Source organism: Prosopis cineraria, unplaced genomic scaffold (assembly GCF_029017545.1).
Source record: "Prosopis cineraria cultivar Desert tree isolate PC_DT_omini unplaced genomic scaffold, ASM2901754v1 PC3, whole genome shotgun sequence".
Taxonomy (NCBI): domain Eukaryota; kingdom Viridiplantae; phylum Streptophyta; class Magnoliopsida; order Fabales; family Fabaceae; genus Prosopis; species Prosopis cineraria.
This window is the reverse complement of record NW_026555334.1, coordinates 41,107,568-41,125,920: the sequence shown is the minus strand read 5'-3', so window position 1 is coordinate 41,125,920 and position 18,353 is coordinate 41,107,568. Positions and strand designations below refer to the sequence as shown.

Sequence of the window (18,353 nt, the reverse complement as noted above, 5' to 3'; positions counted from 1 at the left end):
TGTCATTTTTTCTAAACCTAAAACCTTTGGGTTCTTGTCCCATCCGTTGAAAATCACGTGCAACTTCGCACGATAAGCAAGAGATTTTGTTTGACTGACATATCTCTGCACCTATAACCTCACTTGGATTACATCCCCAACATCATCCGTTACGTCTTGTTTATGTGCCCCGAATATTCGGGTTGGTGATGAGCATAAAATTTTTGGACGGCTCATATTTCTAAATTTTATTTTTTATGTTTATTTTTATTATAAAAATTATAAAAATTTATTTTATTATTAATTTAGGTAATTCAATTTAAATCATTAAATTTAATATTAATTTTTTTAAAATTTTATAAATTAATTATCTAAATTAAAATTTATCATGAGACTCATGATCTATGAAACATTAATATTTCAAATTACCTTATATATTTCTATTGATATCATATTCAATATCGATATTTATTAATACTTTATTGATATGTAATCATAGAATATTGAAATAATATTTTTTTAATTTTAAGATAATTTATTTTTTGATACATATATGATATTTTTAAATTATGAGTTAATACTTTTAAGTTAATTTTTTAAAATTATTTTTAAGAAATTAAATTTTATTAAACATTATGATATTAATTTTTTTTGTTTATGATATATTTTTGTAATTTGTTTTTAAAGTTAAAGATTAAATTTTTCTTAAAAAAATAAGTTTTAAATATAATAAAGGGATAAAAATTATATTTTTCAATTATAAAAATATAATAATATAATATTTTAACATATAAACCCTAGATATAAAACTATCAACAGAGATTTGGCCGTAGATAATTGGGTAGCGATGGAATTAAAATATAATTAATGATTATATTTTTTTAAATATTTTTATAAAGAACTGTATATGAATGTTAGGTGGAATATTTTTTAAATGAAAATTATATTTTTAATATTTTTGTAATTTTTTTATAAATATATCATATTTTATATTTTTTAAAAAAAAATCGATGTATCAGATACTCCCTCCGGTCCCATTTATAAGTCCCATTTTAGAAGGTGCATTTGGTCCCATTTATAAGTCATGGTGCGTCTTTTTAGATAATATTTGAGAGATATTTTTAAAATTACCCTTCATGAGAGAAAAAAAGTAACAGGACATTACTTTTTAAATTTATTTTATAGGGGCATGTTTGGAATTTTATTTATTTTTATTCTTTGTACTTTTATTGTATTGGTATTGATAAAGTTGGTAGAAATGATTTATAAATAGGACTGGAGGAAGCATGTATGGTATGTGATGTGACAGACATGCATTCTATGCAATGAACACTGAAACCAAACACCGACGAATGTGATCCTGTGTTTTTCCGTCCTTACCTTTTATGATTTGACGTAAGCTCTTGCGTCATTTTTATGATGGGATAGAAGTACCCGAGGCCACTTAGCCAGCCCACAGGAACTCCGCCTCCACTACCTTACCACCCAAATCTGCGAGTTCAAGTCTCACATTGGAATTTCCCTGCCATGGCGTACAAGCCTGAGCTGCACTTTCTGGTGATACCTTTAATGGCACCAGGTCATCTTCTTCCCATGGTGGACATGGCTCGACTATTGGCTCGGCGACACGTGAAGGTGACCATAGTGACCACACCCCTCAATGCTGCTCGAGTCAGTGCCAACATCGACAGAGAGATTCAACTTGGCTCACCAATCCAAATTCAACTTATACGATTCCCAAATGCGGGGTCCGGAATACCTGAGGGACATGAGAGCGTAGATACTCTGCCTTCCATGGATCTTCAGGGGAACTTTTTCAGAGCTTTGTGTTTGTTGCAGCACCCACTTGAAGACCTCTTTGAAAAGCTTGATCCCACTCCGGACTGCATAATATCTGACAGATATGTTCTACCTGCTGCTGATGTTGCCAGAAAGTTCCAAGTCCCAAGAATAATATTTGATGGGACTAGTTGTTTCTTCTTACTATGCAATCACTGTCTGCATGATTCTAAGGTCTATAAGAATGTGTCGGACTCAGAACCATTCTTTGTGCCCGGATTGCCTGACAGAATTGAATTTAAAAAATATCAGCTTCCGGGGGCGTTCAATCCTAATGCTAAAAACCAAGGTCTGAACATTGCTCGTGAGATGGTAAGAGAATCTGAAGGAGACGCATTTGGAACGCTGGTGAACAGCTTCCAAGAATTAGAAGCAAGGTACGTGCAAGAGTATAAAAAAGTCACCGGGAAAAAGGTCTGGTGTATTGGCCCCGTCTCACTGTCCAACGAGACCAACTTGGACAAGGCTCAAAGAGGCAAGAATGACTCAAATGACAACGAAGAAGCAGGCCATTATTATACGAAGTGGCTTGATTCATGGCCGGCAAGATCTGTCATCTATGTCTGCCTTGGAAGCTTAAATCGAGTAACACCAGAACAATTGATGGAGCTCGGTTTGGGACTGGAAGCTACAGAAAGACCATTCATTTGGGTGCTAAGAGGTGCATACAAAAGAGACGAAGCAGAGAAATTACTGTCAGAAGATGGATTAGAGGAGAGGGTGAAAGGAAGAGGAATATTAATAAGAGGTTGGGCACCTCAGGTGTTAATACTGTCACATGCAGCGATAGGAGCTTTCTTAACACATTGTGGTTGGAATTCAACGCTGGAAGGAATATGCAGTGGGGTACCATTAATAACGTTTCCTTTGTTTGGAGAGCAGTTCTATAATGAGAAGGTTATCGTGCAAGTGGTGCAGACCGGCGTGAGGGTGGGATGTGAGCGTGTGGTGCATCTTGGGGAGGAAGAGGATTTTGGCGCAGTTCAAGTGAGAAGGGAACAAGTGAAGGAGGCTGTAGAGAAAGCATTGGGTGAAGATGAAGACAGCAGAAGAATAAGAGAAAGAGCGAGATTGTTAGCGGAGAAGGCGGAGAAGGCTGTGGAGAAAGGTGGATCTTCTTTTCTCGACATGTCACTGCTAATTGATGACATAACACAACATGTCAAAGGGTTGAAGATGAATAATGGAGCAAAAAGCCACGACTCGGCCAAAATTAATGCATGAAGAGCGTTTGCACTAACTCAGCTTTTGGGGTCTGACTTCTTGTATTGCTGAGTTGTTGATGCCTGATTTACAACGGCATAAAAAGAAGCTGACAAAAAATGAAAACCACGTGATTTTGGCTGTTGGCAAAGTTCTTGGGAATTAATACTTGTCGTCCAAGCTTCACAAGTTAATTACGTTAAGTTGGCAGGCGTTTTTTTTTTTTTTTTTTCATTAGGTCTTTTAAATAAACCCTTGAATCAATTTCTAGACGTTAATCTCAATAACGGTTTTATGACCCTGCTCACTGTTTTCTCATTGAACAAAAGTTAAGCTTAATTTCTAAACGTTAATCTCAACGTTAAGCTTCTGTAAAAATGCTCGTAAGTAAATAAGCCCCCAATCTCTCATTAAGAGATACCTGATATCTTGCACAATGTTGAAAGTCAGATGGTTCTCGTCATGAATGTTCATGATTTCAAGAATAACCTCCAAGGAATTAGAGAGGAGTTTAACTTTCTCTCAACCGTGAAGCCAACAAAGCTGTAAGCTCTCTTGCAAAGCGAAGAGTCTAGCCTTCATCATGATCGGGATGTAGCCATGCTTTTTAGCAAAACAGTATTTCCATCTTCCTTCACTGTCTTTGATGAGCCCCTCGCAGGAAGCATGTCCAAATAGAACTATTGACAGAACCGTCAATATCCAGTCTAATCTAATCCCATCCAAGTGGCATCCATTGCATTTTACTAAGCAACCTCCTGTGATGAATCCTCCAAGCAAGCTTCCCAAGTTTTATATCCCCAGAGACAACCAGAGTAGAAAAGCCATATCCTTCTCCATACAACAATTGGGGGAAAAGACTTCTTTGCATTGGTTCTTCTATAACATCCAGCAAACTAGAGCGAAGACTCTTTGCTACAGTAATCTCCTGGTCTGTTGCTACTTGCTTCATTTCTTGCATTCCAATAAAATTCATAAACCATGTTCCTTTTGAATTGCATCAATGTAACTCTTTTCATTGCACAATTTTTTTAACTAATTGGCTTCTGCAAGTGTACGGAATCAATGTAATAATAAATTCAAAGTATTTTGGGTCAAATCCAAAAAAGAATATTGATAATTATCATTCGAAAGCAACAATTATGAATTAATTAAAAAATAGAATATTAAATTGAAATGATGAAAATAAAACAACAAAAAAAGTTAAATAATGATTCATTCAACAATGAAGTGTAAGGGATAAGGTTCACTGATCGGAGTGTCCTACTTTTATTTACCAAAATCATTCTTGCTCAATTCAAATAACCAGCATTACAAATGTGAATTATTACCTTCCAGCAAATTAAGTTGTATTTAATTGAAGTTAAACTAGCTTTCACTTATTTTAACCCTCTAATTAAATTATTAAGCTACAATTAAAACCACCACAAACCCCTAATTTATTTTTAATCTAGTTGGTTTTTACTACTTTCCTAAATCTAGATTTGCTTTTCTTCTTCTAGTTTGTAGAACAGCCCCGTCAACAAAGAATATATTAGCTGGATATAAACTCAAAAATAAAATAAGGAAAAGCAATTGAAATTGATAAAATATTTTGAAATGGTCATAAAACATTAAATCCAAACCAATAGGAATAAAAAGTAAAGCAAGAAAAGAATAGAAACATCATAGCCAAGCTACACCTTACCCTAATTAGGGAATTAGAAACTAAACATGTACTTAGCCATAATAATCTCCAAATCCATCAAACAATCAAGTAAAGAACAAAGTAGGAGAATAGAAAATCCCTTTAAATCAAACAAATCACTCTCAAGCTCCATACTCAGTCATCCAGATTGCATCCAAGAGAATGAATGTATCCCAAGTGTTTATAAGGCTTTCTTATATAATTTGCACCCCAAAGAGCCCTAATCTTGATGCTTTACATCTTTTCAGGTTGGATCTGACGATTCACATTTACTTCTTAGTCTTATTTATAAGTCACTTTCAATATATTTCATGAGTATCAAGAAAAACTTTAAAACTCATTAACTCTGTCTTAAAATTTAATAAATTCTCAACTTTGTCTATATTAAATATACATATTTCAATAATATATTTCTCTTTCTAACATTCAATAGAGAGTAAAAGAAAAATTTGTGATAACAATTTAATGACGTGACTTATAAATATAATTAAAAAAAATTATTTTCTTTTGTTATATAAATAGGATTAAAGAAAGTATTTCATTTAAATATGGGCCTTCATGTGTAACGGATCTTCGTCCATAGGTGGTCGTGCCTTCAGCACGCTCATTTGCGCACGGCAAAAGGGCAAGGAATGTCCCCATTAGGCTTTCATCCACACACGGTCGTGGCTCTCTTGAGCTGATCTACTTGCGGCAGAAGGTCAAGGAGAGAGAATCCCCTCTTCATCTGCAATCGATCATGCTTCTTCATATTTCATCCGTGACTAGACATAACTGAGGTCAGAACCAGCTCTAAAACCTTGTTCATTCATGACGAGTTGAGTGTCTTTGTGCTTCATCTATGGGTGGATGAGTTTTCTTGGGCCTATTCTTGGAACTTTATTCGAATTCTCTTATTTTAATCTCATTTTGGGTCCCTTCTTTTTTCATTTCCTGTATTTTTACAAACAACAACTAAGTGAGGCTACATGACTCATTTTTCCTTAATTTATCGCAATTAAAGAGCATTTTTAAGTCTAAAAGCCTCTAAAAATCACAAAAAATAATGGGTTCATCATTAACCAAATCCGTATTACAGCTATATTCAATGTTATTGCCTCATAACATCAAAGATTAAGGGGGCAAAACTCAAACGGATTTGGCTTATCTTCAGTTTAATATGGACTCAATCTATTAAAATCCAGAGTGAAAAAATTATATACCTAGATTTTAATATATATTTAGTATAAACTAAATTAATGCATGTCAAATCGTGGCCACTCATCATAACGGAGTCACTCCGATAATAACACTACAAACTATAAAGAAATAAATGAATAAAGATCTGAACGGCTGAGTTTTAACCTGCGCGATCTTAAAATTAAAGAACAATATCCTCGTCCAAGAGCGGTTGCAGTTGCAGAAATGGCTCTTGAAGCGGTGGAAGGAGAAGGGTCTCTTCACTCCTACTGCAGATCCTTCATCCAGAACAAAATGGGCCAAGTTGATCCATTGCCATGCAGGCTTCGGCCCATGGTCAACAAAGGCCCATGACTTTTGAAAAATCTCCAATGTCCCATGTTCTCCTATTACAATAATTTTCATTGGTATTTTTTACTAAGGTTATATTAATTCACAATTGTTCATAATTCGTGCACATCTATTTTATAATTCGTGCATAATTTGTGCATATCCTATGCATCAAAGAAACATAGGGTAGATATCTTAATAGTTATATTTATATAAATAATTATTTTGGACCATGTATAATATAATAGTTATGACCCTGCCTAATTTATATAAAAGTAAAACTTTCAAGTAGGATTGTCTAATGTATAAATGTAACATGGACATTTATCACACAGTTTTTAGTATCACGTGCAAAACTTTCTCTATATCCAATGGATCATGTACATCCCCCACCTTCCCTCTCATGCATTCTCATCCATAGTCACCCACAAGATTCCCACATGCAAGTCCCAAATTGCTCTCTCCGTCACATCGGCCTTCCTCTTTTTCCATGTTATTTGCCATCAATGAGTAAATTGAATCATTTCAAAACTTATAATCAGTTTTAGCCAAATTCAAGAATTAAATCACTAATGTAACAATTTAATTAAAACATTTGCATGCTTGAATTGTATGCATTTATACAAAGAAGTGAATAATTCTGGAATCACTATTGTCGCTCATAGGACGGTTCACAATGAAGACTGAAGAAGTCAACTAAAAGACAACATTTCTAAACAAATCAATAATGAACAATATATTCTAAAAAGAAGGTTTCAATCTAGCTAAACCTTATCTTCTCCTCCTCACCATTATCATGTGCGAGTTAGATTAAAGCGGCGTAAACAATATATTGGTTTACTATTAACTTACTAATTCAAGAAGAGAGAAGATTTTTCCCCCCTATTTTTCTGACATTAGAAGAACATCTAAGTTTGTTCGATGATCAAGAAGCCAATCGTTTCCATCAATATATGAAACATTCATGAAGCGTCCTGCTTCATAGTCTTTAAGTTGCTTTCCATATGTGACTCTAGACGAGTAGTTGGCTCCACCTCCAAGACAATGATATTCTCCAAAAAAGACAGTCCTGTTAAAAAAAAAAAAATACAACTTGTGCGTTTGGACTACAACATAGAAGAGACAGAGAGGGATTAGGAAAAAAAAATGAAGAGATAATGATCACAAACATGTCTCTGGTAGAATTAGACCAATCATTCCATCCTTCAGGAGCAACAACTTCAGACATAAATGTTTTCGAGAAGACCACAGTGGCATATGCTCCCCATGCTCTTCCAAGCCACACTTTTCCACTCCCAATAATCTTACAATTCACAAATGAAAATCCAGTTTCTTCATTCTCCGACTGTCTTGCCTGAGCTGTGATGGACCCAGAAATCATAGCTCCTTCTTCAGCTGATATAGAGTTTATGGTACAATCCTAGCATCAAAAGCCATAATGCACTCATTTTTGTATTTACTATCTTAATTAATGTTTTAAACTATCAACTATTTTCAAAAGTACAGACATTGAAATTTCATTCCAAATAAAACTATTGCATAATTTCAACTAATCCCCTAATAATCGTGTATTCAGGTGGCCTTATAGGAATAAGCATAAAGTAATCAAAGATTTTAGGGAATAAATTACGTAAATTTTGACGATTGCGCGAATAATGCCACATTACTGCACACAGTTGCCATGATGCATCGTTCTGAAGAATTATTTATATAAATACGATATGATCATCAAGGATAAGTTTCTTTGAAGCAAAGGCAATTAAAAGGGAGAATGATGATAATAAAGTCTCAAAACAAGAAATTTATGACAGTTAAATTCTGACAATTTTTTGAAAAATAAATTATAAATATTGATTTAGATAGGTGTAAATAAGGATTGCAATTACAAATTAAAAGTTATATTTAGAATTTAAATCTCTTATTTACAATTAAAACTCTTAAAATTTTTAACTGTTTGAATCAATATTTACAGTTAATTTTTTAAAAATTTTATCAAAAATTTAACTGTTATAAATTCTTTGTTTGAGACTTTAATATTATTTTTCCCAATTGAAATTTACCTCGTAAAAAGATCTTGCATTCCCAAATATGAAATCAATGGATCCTTGGATGAAACATTCTTTAAAATAATGTCTTCCACTATCATCATTGAGGGTGTCTTGAGCACCATACATTCCACATTCGTAGAATGCTGCTTCATCACCGCTCACTCTTAATGCAACTGCTTGTGCTCCTATCATACCTGGCGACGGTGCTGGGGCCGTATTCTCAATTTTCATATGATCAAATGTTAAAACTAGATTAATTTTCCCAATCCGTAAAATTGAAGGTGTAAAATAAAATTAAACCAACACGTTTGTTTAATTTCTTACTTTAAAACTAATCTTGTAAGCAAGAAACTTAGAAGCAAAGACTCCAATTGTGTAACTATTAAAGGTCCCTCCTGTCGAGTTGGCAGTATCATTCCATTCTATGATTGTGTTCAAATATCCTTGACCTTGCAATATCAAATTTGTTTTGCTTGCCTCCACCACTACCTTCTCTCTATCATTTTCCCAGTTAAAATATCGATTATTTGGGGAAAAAAAGTAACTTTATTAATAATGAAAAAATTAATTATCAAAACTAAATGATAGATGACGAACCTGTATATGCCAGAATCAATAATGATAAGCGTTTTATCAGGACTCGATTCGGGAACAGCATTCAATGCCTTTTGTATGCTGCTAAAATTTCCACAATCCTTTAAGCTAACCGTCAAAACAAGACTCACATTGTAGTCCAAAATAAGATCAGAATCCCAGGTGGCCTTGTCACATTTTTCCTTCTGCTTCCTTCTGGGGTGAAGCCTCGCAAATCTTGTTATTAGAGACACAAAGTCTTCAGCCCCACTGAGCTTTATAATCCTACTTAAGATAACATGTTGTTTGAAATTTCTTTGAGGATTAATGGAAGCGATGGTGGTGAGGGAAGGTGGCGTGTAATGGCGAACAATGATGATGGAAAGGGAAAAAGTGAAAAAGGCAAGTGACCAGAAGAGGATTCTGTTGAATCCCATAGTTAAAAAGCTTTATGAGTTAGCTTGATCGTGAGATTGTGTTATTTTGAGTTAGGAAACGGGTTTGGCGTGGAGGACAGAGTGAGGTATGTATGGTTATATTATGTGCATGTGATCAGGTCTGACTGACGCAAGATTGGAGTGGAAGGCAAGAAATGTATGGACCTATCTTCTCTAATGTCTGGTTTTATAAGCATTATGGTGAGAGCAATGAAAAGTTAATTTAATGGTAAGAGAAGAGAGAGATGTGCAGAAATGAATGAAGTTTTGGAAGGTGGAGAAGCTAAGATAGCTAAAAATTGGAGAGAGAATATAAGGCGATAGATGATATAATATATGAAGGATTGAAGGTTCTCTGTAGTGGTCAATATTGTTGTTTGGTTACTTTGAAAGCAAAGATAATGTTGGCCGGCGGCAATCCGGAACGACTATATGATTGTTTGTGTGTAAGAAATCCAAGAAGCTGTCTTCTTGGCTTGTAATGCACTGTGTTAATTCAGTTAAACAATTACCGATACTTGGATTTGAATCCATAGTCTGGTTGAAGAAATATTCAAACTTATTATAAATGGATTAATTACAATTCTTCTCTATTATTCCTTTTAAATGCTTTCGGTCTCACAATTCATTTTTGAAGACCCAGACTCAGAGCTTACTCAAGCTGCCGCGGCGCACCTATACAAAACCAGTCACAGATCATAGCGAATCGAACGATTTTCTTTTGTGCTTGATCTGAATTAAATTAAAAGTGAACATGTGCCCTTCTTCACTTTCCGAAGGTGATCAGGACAACAAAGGATGATACGTGTCTAGACCTTCCATGATTTCATATGCTGAATTTTAATATTTTTGTTTTATAAATTGACCTTCTATAGTTATTATTATTGTGGTTGTTATTAGTATTAGAAAATGAATCTATGTAAAAGTTCTAGGCAAGTTATTGTAAGCCCTGGTTAGTTTTTGTGCAATCTTCGTTGAAGCATCGTAAAATCTCTGCAGCTTTTGCGCATTTTCCGCGCAATCTTTATGTAAATACGTGAGATTGATGTTAATTTGACTACATTTTACTTTTTAATTTTAGAAAGGTAAATATATTATTAGTGAGTTGATTTTCTTTAACTTAAATAAATTTATTTAAATAACGAATTAAAAGTTTCCAATAAAATTTTTAAAAAGCCATACAAAAATTTCGCCCCACCCATCGAAGGCCAAGTCCGCAAGTGATTTCATCAGGGAGGTAGGGCAAGGTGCAAATACCTTGAATTTTCATCATTTTGACCATGACATCCATGAAGGTCATGCCCAGGAAATATTGCAATGTCATACGGTACAACCTACCCACGTTTTATTCAACAGCACAACCATAACTTAATTTAATGAAACTCTAAATACTTAAAAACAACTGATAGGTACAGATTCAAAATTGGCTACACATTGAATAAAAGTTACAAACTTTCCGCTTTTATAATTAAAACTTATCTTTTTCATGAAGAATTTTTGATATCCGGACACGGAGCAATCATTTTATGAAGCATGGATGTCCCCTGAAATATCACCATCTGCTGGTAGTTCTTTCTGTAGTTGCTAAGCTGCAGCATAAAGAGAGAGCCCAGTCAAATCCTTTTGGGAGGCTCAAGTAGGAGCAGCGCCAAAATGTTAACCACAACGTTTCTAGGTAATGAAGCAAACAATATGAATACCTCATCTGCTGTCATCTTCGTGAACCCGAATTTCTCAATCCAAATGGACTCTGCAGTAGCGGTAGCTGGCAACACAAGGTTCTTCACGTTTAAAGAAGTCAGCAATTTCTCGATGCAGGAGTATAGCATTTGGAAGTACCCCTGTCAGGTCAAACCAAAAAACGTCTACTTAATCCACTACTACAACATAAGCTTTCCCCATACAAATCCATATCAACAGTAAATAATGAAACCATCTCCAGAAAGTTTCAACGGGAAGGAAGAATATGATGCCACCAGGTCAAACAACTAGAAGTCCATCTACAGGAAAACACAATAGAGAGATCATGCTTTGGCTTCACTAGTAAATACCACTGCTGACAGTCATGGAATGCCACGACCTACTAAGCACGCACAGATCTTACACGTGTGGGTCACAATAAAAATAGGGCAAGGAAGATTTTAGAAGACAGATATGGTTAATGCGAGAATGGTTGCCAGGCTATAGTCCCGCACCTTTCCATGGTTAACACTACGAGTTGCAACTAGTGGGAGCTCTGCAAAATCACTTCCAAAAATTCGAAGCAAGGCAGCGGATACCACAGTTGAACTGCAATATCAAGAAAACAATTTGTGAACAGTAATATAAATATGAAAAAAAAAAAAAGAGTCAAACGATGATAACCACTTCTTACTTGACCATTAATATTGCACAATGCATCGCTCCAAACTCTTGTCTCCGAACAGTCCTTCTGCACGCGAGAGATGCATGTTAATGGAGACAAAAGAAAAGCAAACACATGACCATTAAGGAATTTCTTACCCATATATCATGGCCGTAATAAGATTGCGTCCAGTAATTGAATCAACTATAGGGTCAAAGCATTCCTGAAACATGCCATGGTCGCAAACTCAAAATTGGGTCCAGAAGGTAAAACACAAATGCTCTCTCAAAGTGAGATAATCATTGTAGCCAACTATCAACCCTGCCCCTAAACACAAGCCATACCCCTATCTACTATCCCGAGTTCATAGAACATGAAGACACACGCTCAGGCATAAGCCTGCACAGAAGCTGACTTGTGATATAATATTAATATAATAACATCAGTTACTTTGACATGGAGCCATTTATATTGTATATTGAACGGGAAATATATGTTTAACCTTCAATTAGACCTTTATCTAAATACTTCAATTAATAAATTACAAATCATCCAGGCTGCAAACAGATAGATAAAAATAGAGAATAAGCTTAAAAACAAACTTTAACACCATCCATAACCAATAAAATGTGAAAATAAAGTATATTGCATGGAAGAATTAAAGCAGATCTATAATTGGAGACCTGCAGGAATTATGATGTTGATCCCCTCAAGAGGGAAAACAAAAGGATGAAGCAATTTATATTGAAGTATGACAGAACATACATGAAAGATTGAGACAGCCTGCAAAAGAAATGGCCTAGTTTCAGGAGAAGCAATTTTGCCCCTAAGAAGCCTCCATTTCACATCAATATCACTAAGGGATTCTAAACCTTTTTCCTCTTGCTTTTTCTTTATAACATCCAAGAGAGGTTCTGGAAGTTTCTCAGCCCCCCCAACCAGGAGGTTCTGAAAAGTAGAATGTATGGTTGAGCAATCATGGCAACAAAACCAATCCCCTTCTGGCAATTCCTGTCATTAGACCTAGAAAAATTATAACATGGCCAGTAGACTACACACAAGATTGGAATCCAAACTATTGTATCCACATATTAAGACATGGGAACACACAGCATACCTTCAAAAATGACATTTTATGATCCCTCAAGCAGCCAACATGAAATTCTTTATCACACTGGAAAAAATGGAGAAGGGCAAGAATAGATGAACATGGAAGGATCCCCATGGAATTTAATACTTGCATCAATAATCATGCCCTTTTATGAACTTGGGAACTTGACAAAAGCTATTTCATGCTGATATTGAGGCTTCATGACAATGGACTAGCATGCATACCTGATCACAGATTATTATTGTTCGTGGACCAAATCCTGATTTGCTGAAGTCACAAGCCCTACATGCACAAATTCATTTTCATAATGTGCAGGTAAATATAAAATTAACAATTAACAATTGTAAAAGATTGGGAAATGATTAATTTAATATAGCAGTAGACAGCAAGGTAAAAGTTGCTGATTCCAAACAGCAGAATAAAAATATACACCAAGCTCATACATAGACATTTAATCCCCATGAAGTACCTGCATAAAGCACATCCATTGAGCTCAGTATCAACATCTTCGACAATGCGCACACATCTTTTGGTTATCTGCTCAATAGGATCAACTCCTTCAACTCTCCCAGCTGCCACAGCATTGACATTGTGTGCCACAAATCTTTCTCTTTGGAACATGTTTTGGCAAAACTTGCAGTACCAATTACCACGCGGAATGCTCAACAGAGATGCACATTCTGTACATTACAATGGAATATAGAAGCCACTTGGAAGATAAATATCTTTTTATTTGTCAAACAACACATATTTCTCGGAAGTGTTATTTCCAGTTCAATAAATCATTTAAAATAATTTAAGAAAATAATATTGTTTGTTTAAAAAAATGAAATGAAGGTTATTTCTTTATAAAAAATGCAGCAATATGATAGAAGACAATGAAGAATGAGAAAAGAAAATTAGGAGCGATAATATTAGTAATTAATTGTAAATTAGAGATTAAGCCATCTACAAAGGATACACGAGACTTAGAACTTTATTTTATTAAAATAGCTTTTATTTTTATTTTTGTGCTTCAACTGTTCTTTTATTAATTGTGCTTTTATTTTACTTTATCTTATACTGAGTCATCTCTTGGGCTTTATATAAAGTGCCCATTAATCAAGGTTAAAAAGTTACTATGTTGCTTTATTTGTTAAAAAATTCCCAATTTTCCAATTATACTCTTATTAATTAAAGGAAGACCATGAGTCAGCTTGTTATTTGTGAAAATACTTTCTCAAGTTAAAGAGCAGAACTTTTGAGCATTGTTGAGCCCAATAGGAGGTAGCTCTCCTAAGGACTTTTTTTGCATTTACATAGACCCGAACTTGATACCTAGTGCTAAAACGGCCATAGCCACTTCCACTAGGACCAACGCTTATTGGTGAATGTTTCATCTTTTTGTTTGACATCTTATAATTAGAACCATTTTTTGCTTTTTTTAAGACACCTTATAAATAGGACCAAAGTAGTAAATAGTTAATTTGTCTATCAAATTTTATGTGCTGCATATCTGACCTTTATGAAAAGCCCTTGGGCATCCATCACAAAGCAACAGATCTCCACCATCCCAACAAATAATGCATAAATCATCATTATCCTTTGCAGAGTATTTGCGATCTTTTGAGAGAGATATAGCTAACTCATGGAGAGACACCCCATTTGATGTGTAGATGTATGCATAACTGCCCAAAAGTATTGCAGTTTTAAAAAATTCAACAGCACCAAGCAATTCAAAAATTTAAAAAAAAAAAAATACTGCCCCAAACCAAAATAAGTAGGAGAACTCACGGTTTCTTGCGGGAAGCCCAGCCTGCATGGACCTCAAACTGCGAGGGGCTGACCTGCAGAATGTTTAAAATAAAATAATCTTGAGGAGTGCTTACAAACTTAGAAGAAAAGTGTCAATGGAATATACCTCAGAGTTGCAGCATCGACACATTATTCCAAAGCCCTTTTTGTAACCCTCGAGCAGTTTCTGTCAACCAGAATATACCAGTTAACACAGCAAAAGGCATAAGCACATGAGCCTGCACATGAAATTAATGTAAATAACCTGCCCACGTGCATAATAAGCTACTTCAGCTCCATCAGGCAATCCACCTTCCTCAAAGACTAACTTATGCAACTGCTGGTGCCTTGAGGATAGCATATCAGATGAACAAACGGAGATTGTCATCATTAAAAGAGATATTTTAAATCGTAACACTATAATAATACAGCCAGACACACGCAAGTGACAGGGACCTAGAGAACTAACTTCTTAGTGATCCTCCAGTGACTCTTGTTTGGTGAAGATGAAGGCATTGAATTTGAAGTAGTTCTTGCAGTCTTCAATTTCACTGACAATTTGGAGGACCTGATAAAAGGATTTGGTTATTAAAGATTGACAAGGAAGTTAAATATCCAAATTACATCATGGCTGCCAAAAAGATAAAAACTGGAAGATACAAACTTCTTTTTCATCTTCCAAAGACTCTTCTTTCGTGATAGGATAGTCACTGAAGAATTCTTGGAAGACTTTGCACGGCTAACCCATTTTGGCGACCTTAACAAGTAACAACATAGTTTGCAGTATATAAGTTCAAAAAAATTAAAATGAAAGACTGCAAAGAGAGCACAAAATTGTTCTGCAACAAATTTAGTGACACACACACACACACAAATAATAGTTATAAATACCAACTTTGTCCTTTTCTTCCAGTGTCTCTTAATCTGTGAAGAGATACGCTTCTCAGAAATATCAGATTGCTTAGAAACAGAAAGCGCTCTAGGAGACCTGAAATATAGCAACATGGAATAAAAACCCCCATCACATATGGATGGTTTCCTTTTCTTTTCCATTTTTCAAATTGGCCGGTAGAGGCTACATCAGATAGCTGTGGCACTTCTAACGTATTCAGTCTAGAAGATTATTTCTAATGTTTATTAAGTAGGTATACAAAGACTAAGATTAACAAAACACCACCCCTTTAAAGACAGCCTTTAATTGTAAGTTTTAGGTAAACAACAGGACTCTAATCAGATGATGATGATGATAAAGCAGGACACCTTTAAATCTTTATTGCATTATACATCTGAACACTTATCAGAAGAAAACGAAAAACCTATTTAACTGAGAGAGAAGAAAACGAATACCTGACTCTTTTGCCCACTTTATCAATAGAACTGTCTTGAGATTCCTTGGTCTCCTTGCAAGAACTGCATATAGACCCGACTCTTTCCACACATGAAGGAGGGAAACATACTGTAGAAATAATAATTATAAGAAAAGTATAAGTACACAAAGCAAATCTTATAAATTAAATAAAATAAAATAAAACTCTATCCTCGTTTACTTTGACTTTTGCCTCAACATTCCATGATCAGAGTGATAACCTCTCCGACTAAAAAACTGTTAATGACGAAGAGTAACCAAAGCTAAGCTCACCCTTGCACATTTTACAAGTGAAATACTTTTCATCAGGTGGAGAACAAACAACGCTTTGTATTGTCGCCTCCAGAGTATGTAAGGGAGCTCCTCTGCACGCTCTCAATAGCTCAAGCAGGCTCTTCCCATTTTCCAGGCAAATGTATTGTGCCGCTCGCTTATACGCTTTGCATGCATGAATCTCAAATTGGGAAGGTGGAATAACCTAAGTGGGCAGAAAATGGAAGGGGGCAAAAACTCAAGGGAGTGTATAGACTAAGAAATCCACTGCACGTGAAAAAGAAAATCATAACTGACCTTGCGTCCATTGCAAAGACAGCATGAACACAATATTCCCCCATCTTTAATAATGCCTCGAAGTCCCGAAGCCTGTAATATAAACGCACCAATATTGAAGATACTTTTTTCCAGTTAAACTATCGGCAAAAGGATGATTAGAACTCTACCGGAGGCCAAGCCCGTTAATAAAAGGTTATTAATTATTTGACTCAACACTTCTCTAAAATACTCAAATGTCTATTACTAAATTTGGAAGTCCTACTTTAGTCAAACTATTACTTTAATAACAAAGGACGTAACTTGGACACGTACCATAATCCATCAATTGTAATCCGCATAAAAATAAATAAATAGACTAATAATAATAACCTTCTTCCCGCCCATATAAACTACAGGAACACCATCCAGTAGACCAGTGTCGAAGAGCTCCTTGACGGTCATAGGCTTCTTGTTGAGCACAATCTTTTTCGACATCTTCAATTCCAATTTGTTTCTTGGAGCTGTTAATGCGATGGGGGCAGCGTTCACCTTCCCGTCTGATTTAGTATTTTCAGCCTGGGAAGATTCTGAAACACTCCCCGCCTTGCCAGAAGAGCGAACCTTTGTTTTCAAAGCTGATCGAGAATAGCGCTTCAATGTCTTAACTCCAGCATCTTTCTGCACACCGTCACCGTTAGACATTACTACAGAAACACCATTGAAGCCACCTTCCCCAGCACGATCTTGTCTGGGCTCGTTCTCTAGCTCATTGTAGCTTTTAGGCTTCTCCACATTGCAACTGACTCCAATTTCTATTCTATGTTCTACATTATCTACCTCCACACCGCCTCCACCTTCCATCCCTGGAATGTGCGCATTTGTTTGCGGTTCTACAGAAGTCTTTAGCCTCTTAAACTTTTCGTTCTCAGAAGACCCATCACACAAACGCCGAGCCTTCCTTTGTCGAGTATAAACAATATAACCATTCACCACAGCACCTCCAACCATGCTAGAACTACCATTCCCAGAGACCTGAGCATCGAGCATCGTCTGGAAGTGAGAACCAGATTGAGCTTCCGAAGCCGAAGTTGGAACGAATGCATCATGAGATTGGCCTTCCCAAACAGATAGTAATCGGGAGTCTTGCTTCATGGCCGGTTCGAACACAGGGAGCAAATCAGTGCCTAAATCTGCAGAAAAACAAACAAATTGATAAAAGTCTAATGCCCCAAGTGATTGAACTGTGAATTAAGGTACGGAAAAACCTACGGATAAGAGATGGGGTCCATTAAAGCAGAAATCGAAGAAGAATAGCATAACAAGAGTGAGTGAGCAGATATAGAGAAGGGTTTTGAAGAAGGTAACTCCCTTTTCCGAAAATTGGATTGGTTTTAAAGAGAATGGGAGTGACGAAGCAAACAAGGGTGACGGGGTTGGGTCCAGGAGTTTCAATCACCCTCTCCAGGAAGGTCAGCTAACCATGCTCGCTGGGGACGGGGGGGGAGGAGTTGAGTGGGATGATATCTGGGATTTCGGGAAAGGGGTAAATGACAGAACCGTAAATTCAAGCCAATTTTGAAAGACAGAGTGACAACCACACTCAATTTTTCTTAGATAAAGAATAGGGACAAGTCTCATTAAAAAAAAAAAAAATTACATTCCTATTTTAATAATAATATTTTTATATTAATTTTTTTTATAAATAATTTTTTTGAGTGATGTTGACTTAACGTGGTCCTTTCACTTCAAAATGTTTACAAAGACACTTTTTTCTTTTTTTCTTTCTTTCTTTCTTTTTTTTTAACCTTCAAAACGAAGCTGCTGAATTCTGAAACCTTGACCCAAAAGGGCTTGTAACTTCGATTAACGGTGTTGCAGTCCAATATAAGAGGAATTTAAAAATGGGTAACGAGGTCTCGCTCATTTGGGTTCAAAAGATATATCAATGTGTAG

General features: G+C 35.6%; 3 protein-coding genes across 5 annotated transcripts; 1 reads left to right on the top strand and 2 right to left on the bottom strand.

Annotated features, from left to right (window-relative positions):
• Positions 1-1,441: 1,441 nt before the first annotated feature.
• LOC129305087 (UDP-glycosyltransferase 73C3-like) lies at positions 1,442-3,201 on the top strand. Its single transcript, XM_054945004.1, has one exon. It carries the CDS (start codon positions 1,507-1,509, stop codon positions 3,040-3,042), a length of 1,536 nt encoding a protein of 511 aa, XP_054800979.1. The 5' UTR covers positions 1,442-1,506; the 3' UTR covers positions 3,043-3,201.
• A 2,306-nt stretch (positions 3,202-5,507) lies between these two features.
• Positions 5,508-9,318, bottom strand: LOC129307448 (probable pectinesterase 15). 3 transcript variants are annotated; one of them, XR_008592369.1, is made up of 7 exons: positions 8,863-9,318; positions 8,590-8,761; positions 8,278-8,484; positions 7,387-7,637; positions 7,070-7,286; positions 6,053-6,273; positions 5,508-5,641 (listed from the first exon to the last, which is right to left on the bottom strand). XR_008592369.1 is itself a non-coding variant. In XM_054948420.1 (6 exons), exons 1-5 carry the CDS (start codon positions 9,273-9,275, stop codon positions 7,100-7,102), a joined length of 1,230 nt encoding a protein of 409 aa, XP_054804395.1. In that variant the 5' UTR covers positions 9,276-9,318; the 3' UTR covers positions 5,888-6,273; positions 7,070-7,099. The 3 variants fall into 3 exon arrangements, 2 of the variants coding, with proteins under 2 accessions (XP_054804395.1, XP_054804394.1); XM_054948420.1 differs by lacking the exon at positions 5,508-5,641 and having other exon boundaries at positions 5,888-6,273; XM_054948419.1 differs by lacking the exons at positions 5,508-5,641; positions 6,053-6,273 and having other exon boundaries at positions 6,840-7,286.
• Positions 9,319-10,520: 1,202 nt separating this feature from the next.
• LOC129307078 (increased DNA methylation 1-like) lies at positions 10,521-17,951 on the bottom strand. The gene is made up of 21 exons (XM_054947943.1): positions 17,670-17,951; positions 16,791-17,590; positions 16,440-16,511; positions 16,143-16,347; positions 15,851-15,959; positions 15,399-15,491; positions 15,168-15,260; positions 14,973-15,071; positions 14,769-14,850; positions 14,631-14,690; positions 14,504-14,556; positions 14,231-14,397; positions 13,200-13,410; positions 12,955-13,012; positions 12,737-12,793; positions 12,385-12,630; positions 11,778-11,842; positions 11,650-11,706; positions 11,471-11,564; positions 10,976-11,116; positions 10,521-10,864 (listed from the first exon to the last, which is right to left on the bottom strand). The coding sequence occupies exons 2-21, from the start codon at positions 17,550-17,552 to the stop codon at positions 10,760-10,762; spliced, it is 2,829 nt and encodes a 942-aa protein (XP_054803918.1). The 5' UTR covers positions 17,553-17,590; positions 17,670-17,951; the 3' UTR covers positions 10,521-10,759.
• Positions 17,952-18,353: the final 402 nt, after the last annotated feature.

What these genes read in the sequence shown, in the direction of transcription:
- LOC129307078 (XM_054947943.1), bottom strand. Translation starts at nt 17,552, where the DNA reads ATGAAGCAAGACTCCCGATTACTATCTGTTTGGGAAGGCCAATCTCAT. An exon ending in CACTGGAAGAAAAGGACAAA is followed by an intron (nt 15,261 to 15,398) that starts GTTGGTATTTAT and finishes TTACTTGTTAAG; the next exon opens with GTCGCCAAAATGGGTTAGCC. An exon ending in ATTACGGCCATGATATATGG is followed by an intron (nt 11,707 to 11,777) that starts GTAAGAAATTCC and finishes TCTCGCGTGCAG; the next exon opens with AAGGACTGTTCGGAGACAAG.
- LOC129307448 (XM_054948420.1), bottom strand. Translation starts at nt 9,275, where the DNA reads ATGGGATTCAACAGAATCCTCTTCTGGTCACTTGCCTTTTTCACTTTT. An exon ending in CTTACAAGATTAGTTTTAAA is followed by an intron (nt 8,485 to 8,589) that starts GTAAGAAATTAA and finishes ATGAAAATTGAG; the next exon opens with AATACGGCCCCAGCACCGTC. An exon ending in TCTAATTCTACCAGAGACAT is followed by an intron (nt 7,287 to 7,386) that starts GTTTGTGATCAT and finishes TTTTTTTAACAG; the next exon opens with GACTGTCTTTTTTGGAGAAT.
- LOC129305087 (XM_054945004.1), top strand. Translation starts at nt 1,507, where the DNA reads ATGGCGTACAAGCCTGAGCTGCACTTTCTGGTGATACCTTTAATGGCA.